The 12,746-nt window shown below is 34.6% G+C and overlaps 1 protein-coding gene across 1 annotated transcript; it reads right to left on the reverse strand.

The window, feature by feature from the left end:
- Positions 1–2,858: 2,858 nt before the first annotated feature.
- LOC110895717 lies at positions 2,859–11,802 on the reverse strand. The gene is made up of 13 exons (XM_022143040.2): positions 11,437–11,802; positions 11,268–11,345; positions 11,056–11,192; positions 10,313–10,388; positions 8,932–8,999; positions 8,199–8,433; positions 7,008–7,103; positions 6,794–6,900; positions 6,665–6,718; positions 6,319–6,402; positions 3,752–3,915; positions 3,526–3,666; positions 2,859–3,107 (listed from the first exon to the last, which is right to left on the reverse strand). Exons 1-12 carry the CDS (start codon positions 11,744–11,746, stop codon positions 3,528–3,530), a joined length of 1,548 nt encoding a protein of 515 aa, XP_021998732.1. The 5' UTR covers positions 11,747–11,802; the 3' UTR covers positions 2,859–3,107; positions 3,526–3,527.
- Positions 11,803–12,746: the final 944 nt, after the last annotated feature.

A 12,746-nucleotide genomic window follows, 5' to 3' on the forward strand; every position in this document is an offset into this window, starting at 1 on the left:
GGTTTGTTTAGCATGGGACAATACATTCATTAACATTGATCACGCCGTTCGTTAGTAGGTAGTGGTACCATAGGAATTGACAACTCCCGTTTCTGAAATCCTGGGTTTGATAGGATTGGAAGGAATGACCGAATTCGATATACATAACTTAGATAAACCTTTAATTTGTTTGAGGGTTTATCGCCGCAGTCTCAAGGCTTGGATGTATGCATATTTTACAATACCGCATAAATGCCAATATCAATAGAGCATGCATTTTTCCACAGAACATAACGTTGATTTAAACCACGTGTTACTTCAACGACTTGTTTTGTGCATTTTACATATGGTTTAAGTTGATACATTTCGCTTACCATACATGATACATTTTGGGATACACATTACATGATTTACATTGAACATAAACACGTTGACAGTGATATACACATTTGGTGGTTTACATTGAACATAAACATTTGACATGGTTTACACAATAACACTTGACATTTGGTTTATACATGAACAATTTACATGGTGGATTGGTTTGGGTAAATGGTTTGAGTAACGTGGAGTATTTAATACGATGCAAACATGGTGGATACGCCGCTGGTACTTCCTATATATAAATGTTTGTATAATATTACATATCTTAGCGTTATCTAAATCATTTCAGTTTAGACGTATAACATTTTATACAAATAACATACTTTTCATAAAACATTGTCTTACAAAACAACTTATCTTATTCAACTCATTTTACTGGGTTATTCATTTAACCTTACTTTTATCTATACATATCATCTGATATTATCGTTTTTCAAACGGTTTACAAAGCGAGACAAATTACAAGGTTCATGACTGACTGTTATTAAACATTTCTTTAAACTCAAGTCATGAATCCCATTTTCACAAAAACTATGTATCTCATAGGCATTTTTATGCTGACGTACCTACTTTCACATGTGTTTTCAGGAGCTGTTCCATAGGATGTTGATCACGATACTAGGGCGGACCTGTGCCTTAGAGACTAAAACCGAAGATAGACTTAGTTAACTATGTTATAAACTCTTTGTTTTCCTGTTTAAGACAATGTACTACCCTTGTTTAATACATAAAATGTAACTCTAATTTCCATGGTTGTATAACAATTAATTCTGTCCACAACACTCCACGGCGTTTTCGCCGCGGTTGCATGTTATACGCGGCCGGGGTGTGACAGTGAATAAGAAAGAAAATACATTTTCTACATTATTTTCATGAAAGAATAAAATAACCTAGGAAAATTTAATCGCTTTATTTGAATAGATTTCGTGTAATTTGAAACCACAACGGTCATTTTTTTGGAACGATGACTTTCTTATATTAGGCTACCACACTCCCCAAATTAGAGAGCCCTGTTGCCCCACTCCGGCCAGACTATTTTGTCTTCCACGCTGGCTTTAGATTTGACTTGGGCGTTCCCCTGGGAAACCATATTATCGGCTGCCACTTGACAGTCGTTGTGCCGTCACAAGAGCAGAACTCTCTGGCGTAACAGAGAGTGGGACGAAAACAGTTACCAAGGAAAATTTGATCATTATATTCAAAAATATAATCCAACATTTATTTAATATTGTTTTGTAGTATAATACAAATTAATAATTCAAATTAGATTTATTACTAACATATGATGAATATATCTAAATTTATAAACAAACATATTTTTATATTAGATAACAGTTACATATTAATTTTTATATATTTATATTTATTTGTTATTATATGTTTAAAAATATTATATTAGATATATTAATAATTATTATTAAATTGATGGAGAAAATATCATGTGGCATTAGATGAACTCTTTTATTATAATTAGATGTCATGTGGCATTAGATGGACTCCTTTATTATAATTAGATTAGATATTAACATAATTTGTTCAAGCATTGGGGCCGTCTCATCCAATTTTACGATATGAGATTTTAGGTTTTTACTTTTACATTTATAGCTTTTAGATTTTAAAATATTTGTTTATATTATTGTTTCTTTTTATTTTGCATTGTACCCTTTTCTGTAATTGCGTCATTATGTCTTTTCCGACGCATTGTATTTTTTTTTCTCGAGATTGTGTCACATTTTTCGGGATTATGTTATATTTTACAATCCATTGTGTCTTTTGAAAGTCCTCGGGACCCCCTGGACCGATGACGAACAACATCCATTGCGCTCGAACAAGACGTGAAACATCGAAATATGAACAAGATAGAAAGATGTAGAAGACGAACAAGATAGAAAGTGAACAGAAACCCACTTTCTGACCATGGATGTGTTACTAAGGCTATAGGGTGTGGTCATGACTCTTATGATCACCATGACCCTCCATGTTAGTGCCATGTAACCCATCTCTAATCCACCATCCAAAGCCACTATCCTAAGGGTGTGGTCATTACCCAAACCACTAGCCCCTTATTTATTTTAATTTATCTTTGTCTAAAGAGAAAAGAGGAAATGATTTGTTGAAAATTGGAAAGGAGGACCATGGTTGCCATGGTTTAATCCATGCAAATCATGGTGGATCAATCAATGGGGTGGTGTAGCCTTCTATTCATGTTCCTAGGTGGCAAATCATGTCCCAACCATGACCCCCACACCACACCCTATAGGCCTATTGGATTGCATGGCATCATGGCACCTGGGTACGTATCATACAATTATAATTTCTTTTAAAAGGTGTTTGTAACCTCCTGATGCACAAAATAGGCATGTGTACAAGGTGCTTCCAAAGCGGCCTCACACCTTGGGCATGCTTTTCTAAACTAACCATGAAGTAAACTATTACAATCTCTAGCGATGCAAGAGCGTCCCATATATAAGCTTTTACGACTATGAAAAGGACTATTGTGAAAAAAAATAATGAATAATCTTAAAAATATTCAAGAAAACTGATCCAAATAAATGAGGCGGCAAGAAGACCACCCTGGGAAAATGTTTTTTACAGCTGTAATATGTATGAAGAAAGATTATCCTCGTGAAACCCGATAAAAGTAACTTTACACCTAATCCATAACGAGTCTTTCGGTATTTCCAGGTGAAGCTTAGCTGGACTTTATCTTGTCATGTGATCTTGCCAACTACTCGTTTATGTTACTGCACAAGTGCAAAATGTAAATGTATAAACATCACACGAATGGTAGACACCATTACAAATTTTGGTACAGGAGGTAACAGGTCAGAAAGGTTAATTTGTATGGGTCGAAAAACAAGGTTTGCTTCACCTGAAACACTTTTTAGCCAAAATTCAACTCGTGTTTGATCCATTTCCTTTTAAGCTAATTCCTTTCTTTACCACATCATAGGTAAAAAAAAAAAAAAAGAAAGTTGTCCCTCTTACAGTTTGCAAACTCAATAACCACTACTTGCAATCATAATTGACTTTTCATACAACTCCAGTTAGCAATATTATTATTATTTGTAATTGCAAACTAGAATTTTTATTCTTTTCAGAAATTTCTGCATTAACAACGGATTGTTTTTATTTGGTAAACAAAGAGTTGTAGATAATTACCATCAAGAACGGTCCCACAAGGGTTCTAGAGAAGCGGGCTTTTCAGTTCTACTATGAGTTGTGAACGGAGGTGCATGCACGGTTATTGGAAGAACCCATTCACACTTGTCTCTTCCCTCTATAAGAAGAGGATGCTCAAATCTGCCATAAAGGTGCTTAGAAAGCCACGAAGAATATACGGGGTATGACAATAAGTATGCTGTGACATACATACATACATACATACCTGGTCCAATCTACATTCTTTGGAGTGGTAAAAAACTCAAAGCGAAGCACCCACTGCACCGAGACATGCCTAGTGGAAAAAGACATAGGCCCATCCATTGGAACTGAAAATAGAAAACTGGTTTGCACCAAATCTGCTACAACTTCATGGTGATCACTCTGGATCTGCATTCACCCAAGGTTACTATAGTCAGCTAGCTATATAGGAGGATATCACTCCAACTTGTCCCTCACACATCGACTGTTGCATGCTCTTTATTTAAACGCTTTTTTTCTGTACATTTGCTGCTTTATGCACAAGACTCGATCTACTTACGCCTATTATTTGATTATTTATTATTATAAGTTAAGAAGACGGATCAAAGATTCCAATGAGGCTAAACAACTCTTATTTTTGTTTAAAAGGCATCTCTTTCATTCAAGATGCATGCTGGCAACTTCTCTCCAGCAAAAAATGGTGTGTAATTAAATAAAGCTTCTTTCATGATTTGAATGACTGTGTTAGCTTTGGTAGAAGCATAAGACTGAACATTATATTATCCTTTTAACTAATTTCTTATCATTGGGTTTATTTTTCTTTTTCTTCTGACATCAACTACATGGAAGGAAGGATACAAGCATAATAGTTTAAGGTACAAATATAACATATACAAATATGCATAAATCAACTCAACTGGAATCAAACACAAAGTTGCTTTCAACAAAAATCGATTTAGTTAATCGTTCGATCTTCCTCCTACCGGAACAGAAATCAGAACCAAATATCAGGGTCATAGTCACATAATTCGCTAGTTGAGCCACGATCTCCGATCCAGTTCGCACGATCCCAATCGCGGTACGTTCGCGATCCCGGATCGCGATTTCGAAGTTAAAATTGGCGTTCCCAAAACATCAATTCAATCGTATTACGTGCTATCAGGATCGCGATTTGCTTGAATTCGGAACCTGTATACAAATACGTTGGAACGGACCAAACCTGAAGATGGAAACCAGAAATAGCAGCGGCTGCGTTTTAAGCCTTCTAGGGTTTTAATATAATAAGTTTAGGTGTTTTAACTTTTAGCCCCTCTATCTTTCACTAGTTCACATTAATCACTAAAACTTGTAAAGTTTATATAAAAAGCGTAAAATTAGTTTGTGTATTTTAAAATTTAACCCTCTCTATCTTCACTACTTTACATTTTATACTTAAACTTATACAGTAATAGCACTTAGTTATGTAATCTATTTTGAAATTTGAAGTTTGAAGTTACTTATGAAATATGATCCAAAATAATAGCACTTAGTATAATTGGTACATCGTACCGCATGATATGGTACATCGTACCGAAACGATCCGAAATGAGCCTACCCCCCTTCGTACCGGATTTTAGGGACCTAGCGAATTGCGATCCCGTACCACGTTCCCGTACCGGAGCGTACCGTGAACCATGTGACTATGATCAGGGTCCAAAATCGACACTGAAAATGGGAAGGGTTATATGATGGCCTTTTTAAATTGTATCTTGTTAGCTGAATAGCTGATATCTTAATAAGACAGCCTCCTTAACTTGAATCCTAAGTTTGTTTTAAATGAAATGAGATTTACAGGGTTATAATACTTATTGGTAAATATAAATTCAAAGATCACAAAAGAACAAATAACTGAGTTACAATTGAGTGGGTGCTAACATTATCATTGGGGTTGACAAGAGTATAAGAAAGATTTATTATGCCTCTTTTACTATATATTAATTTAATTAATACTAAATGAAAAGAAAAACTAAGAATTACAATTTATGTACATCTAAATTCAAGAAAACAGATGTGGCAAACTTAATCTAATTATAATGGAAAACACTTTTCCTAATAGGAGATAACAAAAATATGACAATTGTCAGTAAAAAAGTTCAACTTAAAATTTGGTACATGCCCCTGGAGATTATAAGCTAACAACTAATGTTTTAAATATTACATGCCCATATAAATAGCTCGAGAAATTCATGAGCCCGAATACACATCATTCGGTTTGGTACAGTGACATTAAAGTGGTCAAAACAGGGGGTTGGTAATGGGTCAAGGGGGTAGTTTTGAACAAGTCAAAATGAGTTAGTTACTTAGCTTGGGTTGACCAGTTGATTGCAAGTACCGAGTACACCTAGACAAATTTTGCCTCATTAAAATACAACACTTAGGTTGAATAAAATACAACACTTAGGTTTTTATATAGACGGGTTGAATTTTAAACTGACTAGACTAGATTTCTTCTTGATCTTTCTTTTAAAAAACATGCATCAGTTAACATTATTTGTCCCTCTTACATGCAAAGCATTTCCCTCTAGCTTTTTTTTTATCTAACTGCACCAACTGTGTATATTAACTACCAATGTGCATTTCTGTGGTATCTTCTCATTTACTAATACATTTTCTTTCTTTGATATATATATGTAAGCAACAAGACACATCACAAAACAATCCTGCACAACTATGCCTACTTAATTAATACCCCTTCTTTCCCAAGAATCAAATATTATAGTTTAGCCAGATACCAGATCGAAATTTATCAGTGTTGAGAAGCGGATGATAAACCTTGGTGATTGTTGGGGAATGTCTTCGAGATGGATGTGCAGACCGACGACTTATAGTCTCTGACAACTCCAAGGTTACAGATAGCTGAAACAAAAGGTAAAAAATCCAAACATTGTTTACAAAGAGGTGGATTTTGATCATGGCTTTTCCATAAAGAGGTGAAACCAAAAGGACTAACTAACTTAAAAGAAAATCAGTTGAGGGCTAAGCGTATTTCTAATGCATCATCTTATTCAAAAAAAGAAGTTTGCAATCATTTTTTAGAAAATATTTATCAAACTTTGGACAGAAAGTGTTTCAGGTCAACAAATCCGACCCACATGAAACTTCATAAATATTGAAATACCTCAAGGCATCTCCTGCTACCTTCCTCATGGAAAAAAGTAAGAGTTCCACCTATCTGCAATCAGTACACGTGTGCATTACTATATCAATCAACGAAAGCATATATATACCAACCAACACAAATAATTACCATATCACCAAAGTAATAAGTTGACTCAGGTTTCGTGGGTGAGAATCTTAGTAGAACTTGGTCATCCAGCCTAATGTTGTACGATCTTCCTCGAATGAAACCTTCTGCTGCAGAGAACGTTAGTCACAACTTAACGTAAACTTTAAAACCCCATTTTTTGCATGCATTATATGATGGCGAAATATGTAAAAGAATAAGAAACAGTATTACTTACAAGCAACAGGTTCGACTGTTTTTGTGACATAATCATCTTCCATATTTGAGCTTCCTAGCGGCTCATTTTGAGAGACTCTTCGAGGTGACAAAATATCTGTTTGGGTTACTCATTAGAATTCAAGTTTTATTTAGGGTTAATGTTATAAAAGACCAACATTATTTTCTTAGTCTTCGCAAAAAAGTCCCTTAACTTGATATATTCAAGTCCCTCAACTCGTAATAAACACAGGAAAAACTCACTATACTATTTTTTGTGTTAAAGTCCCTAAAGTTATCTAAAATGCATGTATTTACGTTAATAATTTTTTTTTTTTTTTTTTTGATATAATAACTTGTTAACCTTATAATTAACCAAAATTTGATACAAGAAATTTAGCATAATTGCAAAAATAATTACACCATCTTATTTAACCAATTTTAGAGTTTATTTGTTTTTATTATTTTTTTTTTTCAAACGTACATGCATTTTAGACAAGTTAAAAGGACTTTAACATGCAACAATTAGTTTGGTGACTTATTCCATGTGTGTTTTTATGAGTTGAGGGATGTTGATATACCAAAATTAGATTAAGGGATTTTTTTTTTATAATTAAGAAAGCATAGTGGTTTTCTATGGTATTAATTAACCCTTTCATTTATCACAAATATTAAATAGAAATATCAAAAGCAGCCACTCAACTTTTAACAATGATATGGCAGACACCCACAACCACATTAATGAAAACTCATTTTAAATCCTCATCATATTGACTAACAAGATTCTGGTGTGCAAAAAAATAGTGACTTGGCAACTAAACTTAGATAATGATTTAACTGAAGATATAAATTGAGTATTGATATGAACTGAACCACATAAGATACAATACTAGCCTATTTCGTTTTTCTTATACGATTGATTTGTGACACCACATAGGACTTGGTTGTCCATGCCAGCAATTTCAAGCCAATTGTTTTGCATGATATAACTGCTTTATGTATGCAATTACTGTTTGAACAACTAACAAGATCATTAAAGTTGGATTACTATTTTATTTGTTTTGCAACTCTAAATCCTAAACAGTTAACAGATGTAATAACACTTCCCCATGACATTTTAGGTCCATATCTTCCAAATAACCTAAGCCAAATCCAAAAAATAGGGATCATATATAAGCTAAGCGTTGAAGTTTTGTTATCAGGAATAGCTTACCCTCAGTAGAACCATATAGTACTTCAGCTGTAGAGAGTGGCATATATGAAGATATGGTTGACTTTTGATCATGGTAAGGTACTTCCTTACTAGATCTTGATTGCAAAGACAAGGAACTGCCGAATGCTTTCTGTAAACTTCCCCTTGCTGGATTATAGGAAGACACAGATGACACGTCATCCCTTTGACTTTCATAATCATCCTCCACCCCATCCAAAGTCTCATTAGCTCTAGCCTGCACAAAATTACCATTGTGAGGAATAATAATAATAAGTAAACTAATAATCAGAACAAGTTATAATTCAAGTTACTGGTGGCTATAAAGTGTACAGTTAGTCTGCCTGCAGCAAAACCAACAAAAACAGGATTCTTTTATAGAATATAGTTTAAGTGGCTATTTCAAATCATTTACTTCTACAAGGGTCGATTACAGTAATTTACGTCAAAGAAAACTAGGCAACAAGTTATAAGGCTTCCAAAGTGCATTCCATATAAATCAATTTATTCAGATAATTCAGTTATTGATTAAAATTATATCTGTTTTGTACCACAACGGAAAACGCTAATTATTTTTATTTATAGAGATTTCAAAAATGTCTTCCGAGTCAACCTAATCCATAATTCAAAACCCATTTCAAACCGTTACCCAACATGCATTTTGCCAGCCCTAGTAGATTGCATGCACGATAAAGAACATGAGAATGGAAAGAAGTTCACAATAACAGGCGCTTACCCATTCAGATTCAGCATCCATATCTTTCCAATAAACATCCAAAAGAATAGGTGTAGCAGGAACAATCCCTGAAATGTGGAATACGTACATCTTTATCTTGCTTTAACAAAAATTATTGCGCTCGAAAGATGCAGATTTTAGAGTTTAGAGCAGGAAATAAACAAGCAACTTAGAAATTTGATTGTAAGAATATGATGTTTATTTCACAACAACGTATATATTAACAGATGATAAGTTAAGACAAATCAATCTGGTTGTATACAAAGAAGATTAAAAAAGGCCTAGGGGACGTTCAAAGAATTTTCTCACTCTCAGGCTACTTATACGTTAGCCATATCATTACCAAATGTGTAGGCTTTTGAGAAGAGGATGTCCCTTTCCATAACTGCTATCGGGCTGGACCACCTTAATGTTTCAATTAGGTTGCAAAGTGGTAGTACATAATTTTATTAGAAACAGGGTCAATCAACATCAGATTTATCCAAGATACAAAATTCTGTTACCTACAAAACCAACTAGCCTTCTCATACATATTAAGGGGAAGGTTCATTGGGGAACAATAAAAAAGTGGGGAACAATGGGGAACCGACTCAAACGAACTCCGATACATTCCAGCGGCGTTGGAACCGGCTTGTCGAACCCTAACTAGGATCTCTTAACCCTAAACCCTAAATCCTAAATCCTAAACTCTAAACCCTAAAGCTAAAAAATAAGGCTAAAACTTAAGCTAAACCGAAAAATCTAAACTATACACCCTAAAGCTAAGCCCTAAAGGCTAAACCTAAAGCTAGACCCTAAAGCTAAACCCTAAAGCTAAACCCTAAAGGTCAAACCCTAATATATTTAGGGTTTAGGGGTTATGATTTAGGGTTTAGGGTTAAAAGATCCTAGTTAGGGTTTGACGAGCCGGTTCCAACGCCGCTGGAATGAGTCCAATCGGAGTTCGTTTGAGCCGGTTCCCCACTGTTCCCCACTTTTTTAGTGTTCCCCAATGAACCTCACACTATAAGACAATAGCTTCCAAAAGTACAAGGTTTGTCATACCTTTCCTTAACAATTTAACATCTAAGAAGTTAATTAGTAGACATATATAATAATACCTACTAACATTCATCACCAACATTTGTCCAATAAAGTCTTAAAGAGGACCCTTACACAATTTACACAACACTCAAAAGCCATTGAAGAGCCTAGCTTGAAACTAAAATATTTCAAATAAAAGAAAACAAACATCAGCTCATGCTTATAGCTGTAATCGTACAGATTGTTTTGTAGAAGAAAATGCGCTAATCTGTTTGTCGACCTTAGACAAAGATAAAGCTCAAACATCAACTGTGGAGGTAGAATCAAACAAGTAAGATGTTAAAAATAAGATAAATACCATTACTTCCAGTTTCTTCATTTAACAACCCATTCGTCTTTTCGGTGACCCATATTTGCAATGGCAAGCGAGCTTCCTGCAGGATTAAAGAGTTGCATACATAAAGAAATTAAAAAGATAACAGACATAACTAAACAATGGAATCACCATATCCTAGAGAAGGAAGCAAAACCCCAACCTTTATTATCATTCTGGTAAAAGCATATACTTATATGTGAATGACACTTGTATCTAGTAATCTATCATGTCCATTACAAATAATCATTCTTAACAGATTGTAGCTTTCTTCATACCGAATCAAACGTTTTAATGATGGACATTGTTTTATCCAACCAATACGTAGAAACAAATCACATAACCCTCCTCTCTATGATTTTATGATTATATTAATGAGCACTACTGGGAGTGTCTTTTTTTTCTTTTTGCTATAACCTTCCATCCATTGTTGTCCTCTCGGCTCTCAAAAGTTTCACAAAATTACACATGAGTCTACAGTGTCGACAATTTCTTTTGGCCTAACTTTACTTGTACAAATTTTTGTATCTGCAACGAATGAAGCTTAAAAAGCTTTCACTAACATATTGACAAACAATGTGGCTACCATTCAGAAGCGGGAATGAAGTTGAATACAAATTAGACTTCATAACTTAGTGCACATATATATAGCTAACATAGTTAAAAAAAAAAATAATTAGAATAATAAGAGAGGAATAGTAAATAGAAGTTAAGGTGAAAAGACAAACTATGGCAGAAAATCCTCCTCCATCATCCATATTTAGGTATTTTCCAGACAAAACACTTTTAACGTGATAGAGGTACCGAACAGTAGATCCTCTGTATGAGGGAGGTATGATTGTGGGCAGATTCATCCTCAGTATATCTGTTGTATATAACATAATAAGCATTAATTAATTAATAGTCAAGGACAACAACTGAACTCGCCCATTATACTTACATGTTCTGGTAGTCCCGGATGAGAGAAGTTGATTTGAAACGAGAGATGGAACAGAAGAGTCCATGAAAACATATTCACCTGAAGGAAGGAAGGAAGGAAGGGTTATTTGAAGCAGCAAGTAGTAAATAAATGAGAGGAAGCATATTGTTATTTAAAGCAAGCAAGAAACCTCTCCTGTTCCTGTTGCTGTTCCTGTTGTGATTGTATGTGGTGGTGGTGGTAAACCACTGAGTATCCAATTTCTGAATGCCTGTGGCTTGAAAGCTTAAGGTCTCAACTAACAAGGAGCGCTGGGCAGGAGGAGGATTTCGGATCTCGACTGTGATGGTAACCGGATCACCTGGCCTGTATACTTTCTTATCCGCCTCTAACTTCAACAACGGCTGCACACCTACCATGTTCTCCTCCTTCTTCACAGCTTCTCCTTTTCCGATTCCGATTCCAAACAACGAGGATAGGCTTCTTTGGGGCGGCATCATCGCCTCAGATCCAGCCCTAGGGGGTGTTTGGCCTAGCTTTTTTAACAAAGGCTTATAGCTTTTTTTAGCTTTTTTTTACAAAATAAGCTTAATTTGATGTTTGGTTTAGCTTTTTAAGCTTATGCTTATTAGCTTATATAAGCTAATTTGAATAAGCTTATTTGATGATGGTTTTTTAGCTTATTTGAAGAAACCTTCTTTGTGTAAGGGCAAATGATATAAATAAGCTATAAGCTAATCCAAACACATTAAAAAGAGCTTATAAAATGATAGAAAATAAGCTATAAGCTTCATTAAAATATAAGCATAAGCCAAAAAATAAAAACTAGGCCAAACACCCCCTAAGCCAAAAAATAAAAACTAGGCCAAACACCCCCTAAACTTTTGTTTCACATTTGTGTTAAAAATCTTATGGTTTAATTGTGTTAAATGCTTGGTTGGTCCGTGTGGTTTACAAATATTGTAGACTTGCTTCTAGTGGTTTACTAATTACATACTTGGTTCCACTGTTTGTAATTTTTGCACACGTGTGGTCCTTAACATTAACTTAGGTTAGATTTCTCAGTTAAATATGTGTGAAATTACTAATTTACCCTTAAAGGTTAAAAAAGATAAATTAAAGAGATGGCCCACCGCCATCATCTTCCCCATCTCTCTCTCTCTCTCTCTCTTCCACCATTCTTCTACCGTAACAACCATCATCCATCTCCACCTAATCTTCCAAAACCTCTAAATTTAAAACAAAAACAATCTCTAAATTTAATTATCTAAAATTTCTATACATAAAACCAAAACTGCAACCTACAGTGACTACAAACTCTTCCTATTCTCCAACTAAAACCTAATCACCATCAAAATCCACTAATACACAAACAATTTCATAAACCTAAGTTTAAATCAGTAATAATATTATTGATGTCATCATTAATTAGCTTTGAGTGATCAAACAAAATGGATCTCCTTCTTTCGCGTGAGCTTCACCGGCGGCCATGGCAATGTC

This window comes from Helianthus annuus, chromosome 12, assembly GCF_002127325.2.
Source record: "Helianthus annuus cultivar XRQ/B chromosome 12, HanXRQr2.0-SUNRISE, whole genome shotgun sequence".
Lineage (NCBI taxonomy): Eukaryota > Viridiplantae > Streptophyta > Magnoliopsida > Asterales > Asteraceae > Helianthus > Helianthus annuus.

Excerpts from the sequence above, each read along its gene's own strand:
- LOC110895717 (XM_022143040.2), bottom strand. The coding sequence starts at position 11,746 with ATGATGCCGCCCCAAAGAAGCCTATCCTCGTTGTTTGGAATCGGAATC. Across the intron at positions 11,346-11,436 it reads CAGCAACAGGAACAGGAGAG|GTGAATATGTTTTCATGGAC; the intron begins GTTTCTTGCTTG and ends TCCTTCCTTCAG. Across the intron at positions 7,104-8,198 it reads ACTATATGGTTCTACTGAGG|ATATTTTGTCACCTCGAAGA; the intron begins GTAAGCTATTCC and ends TAACCCAAACAG.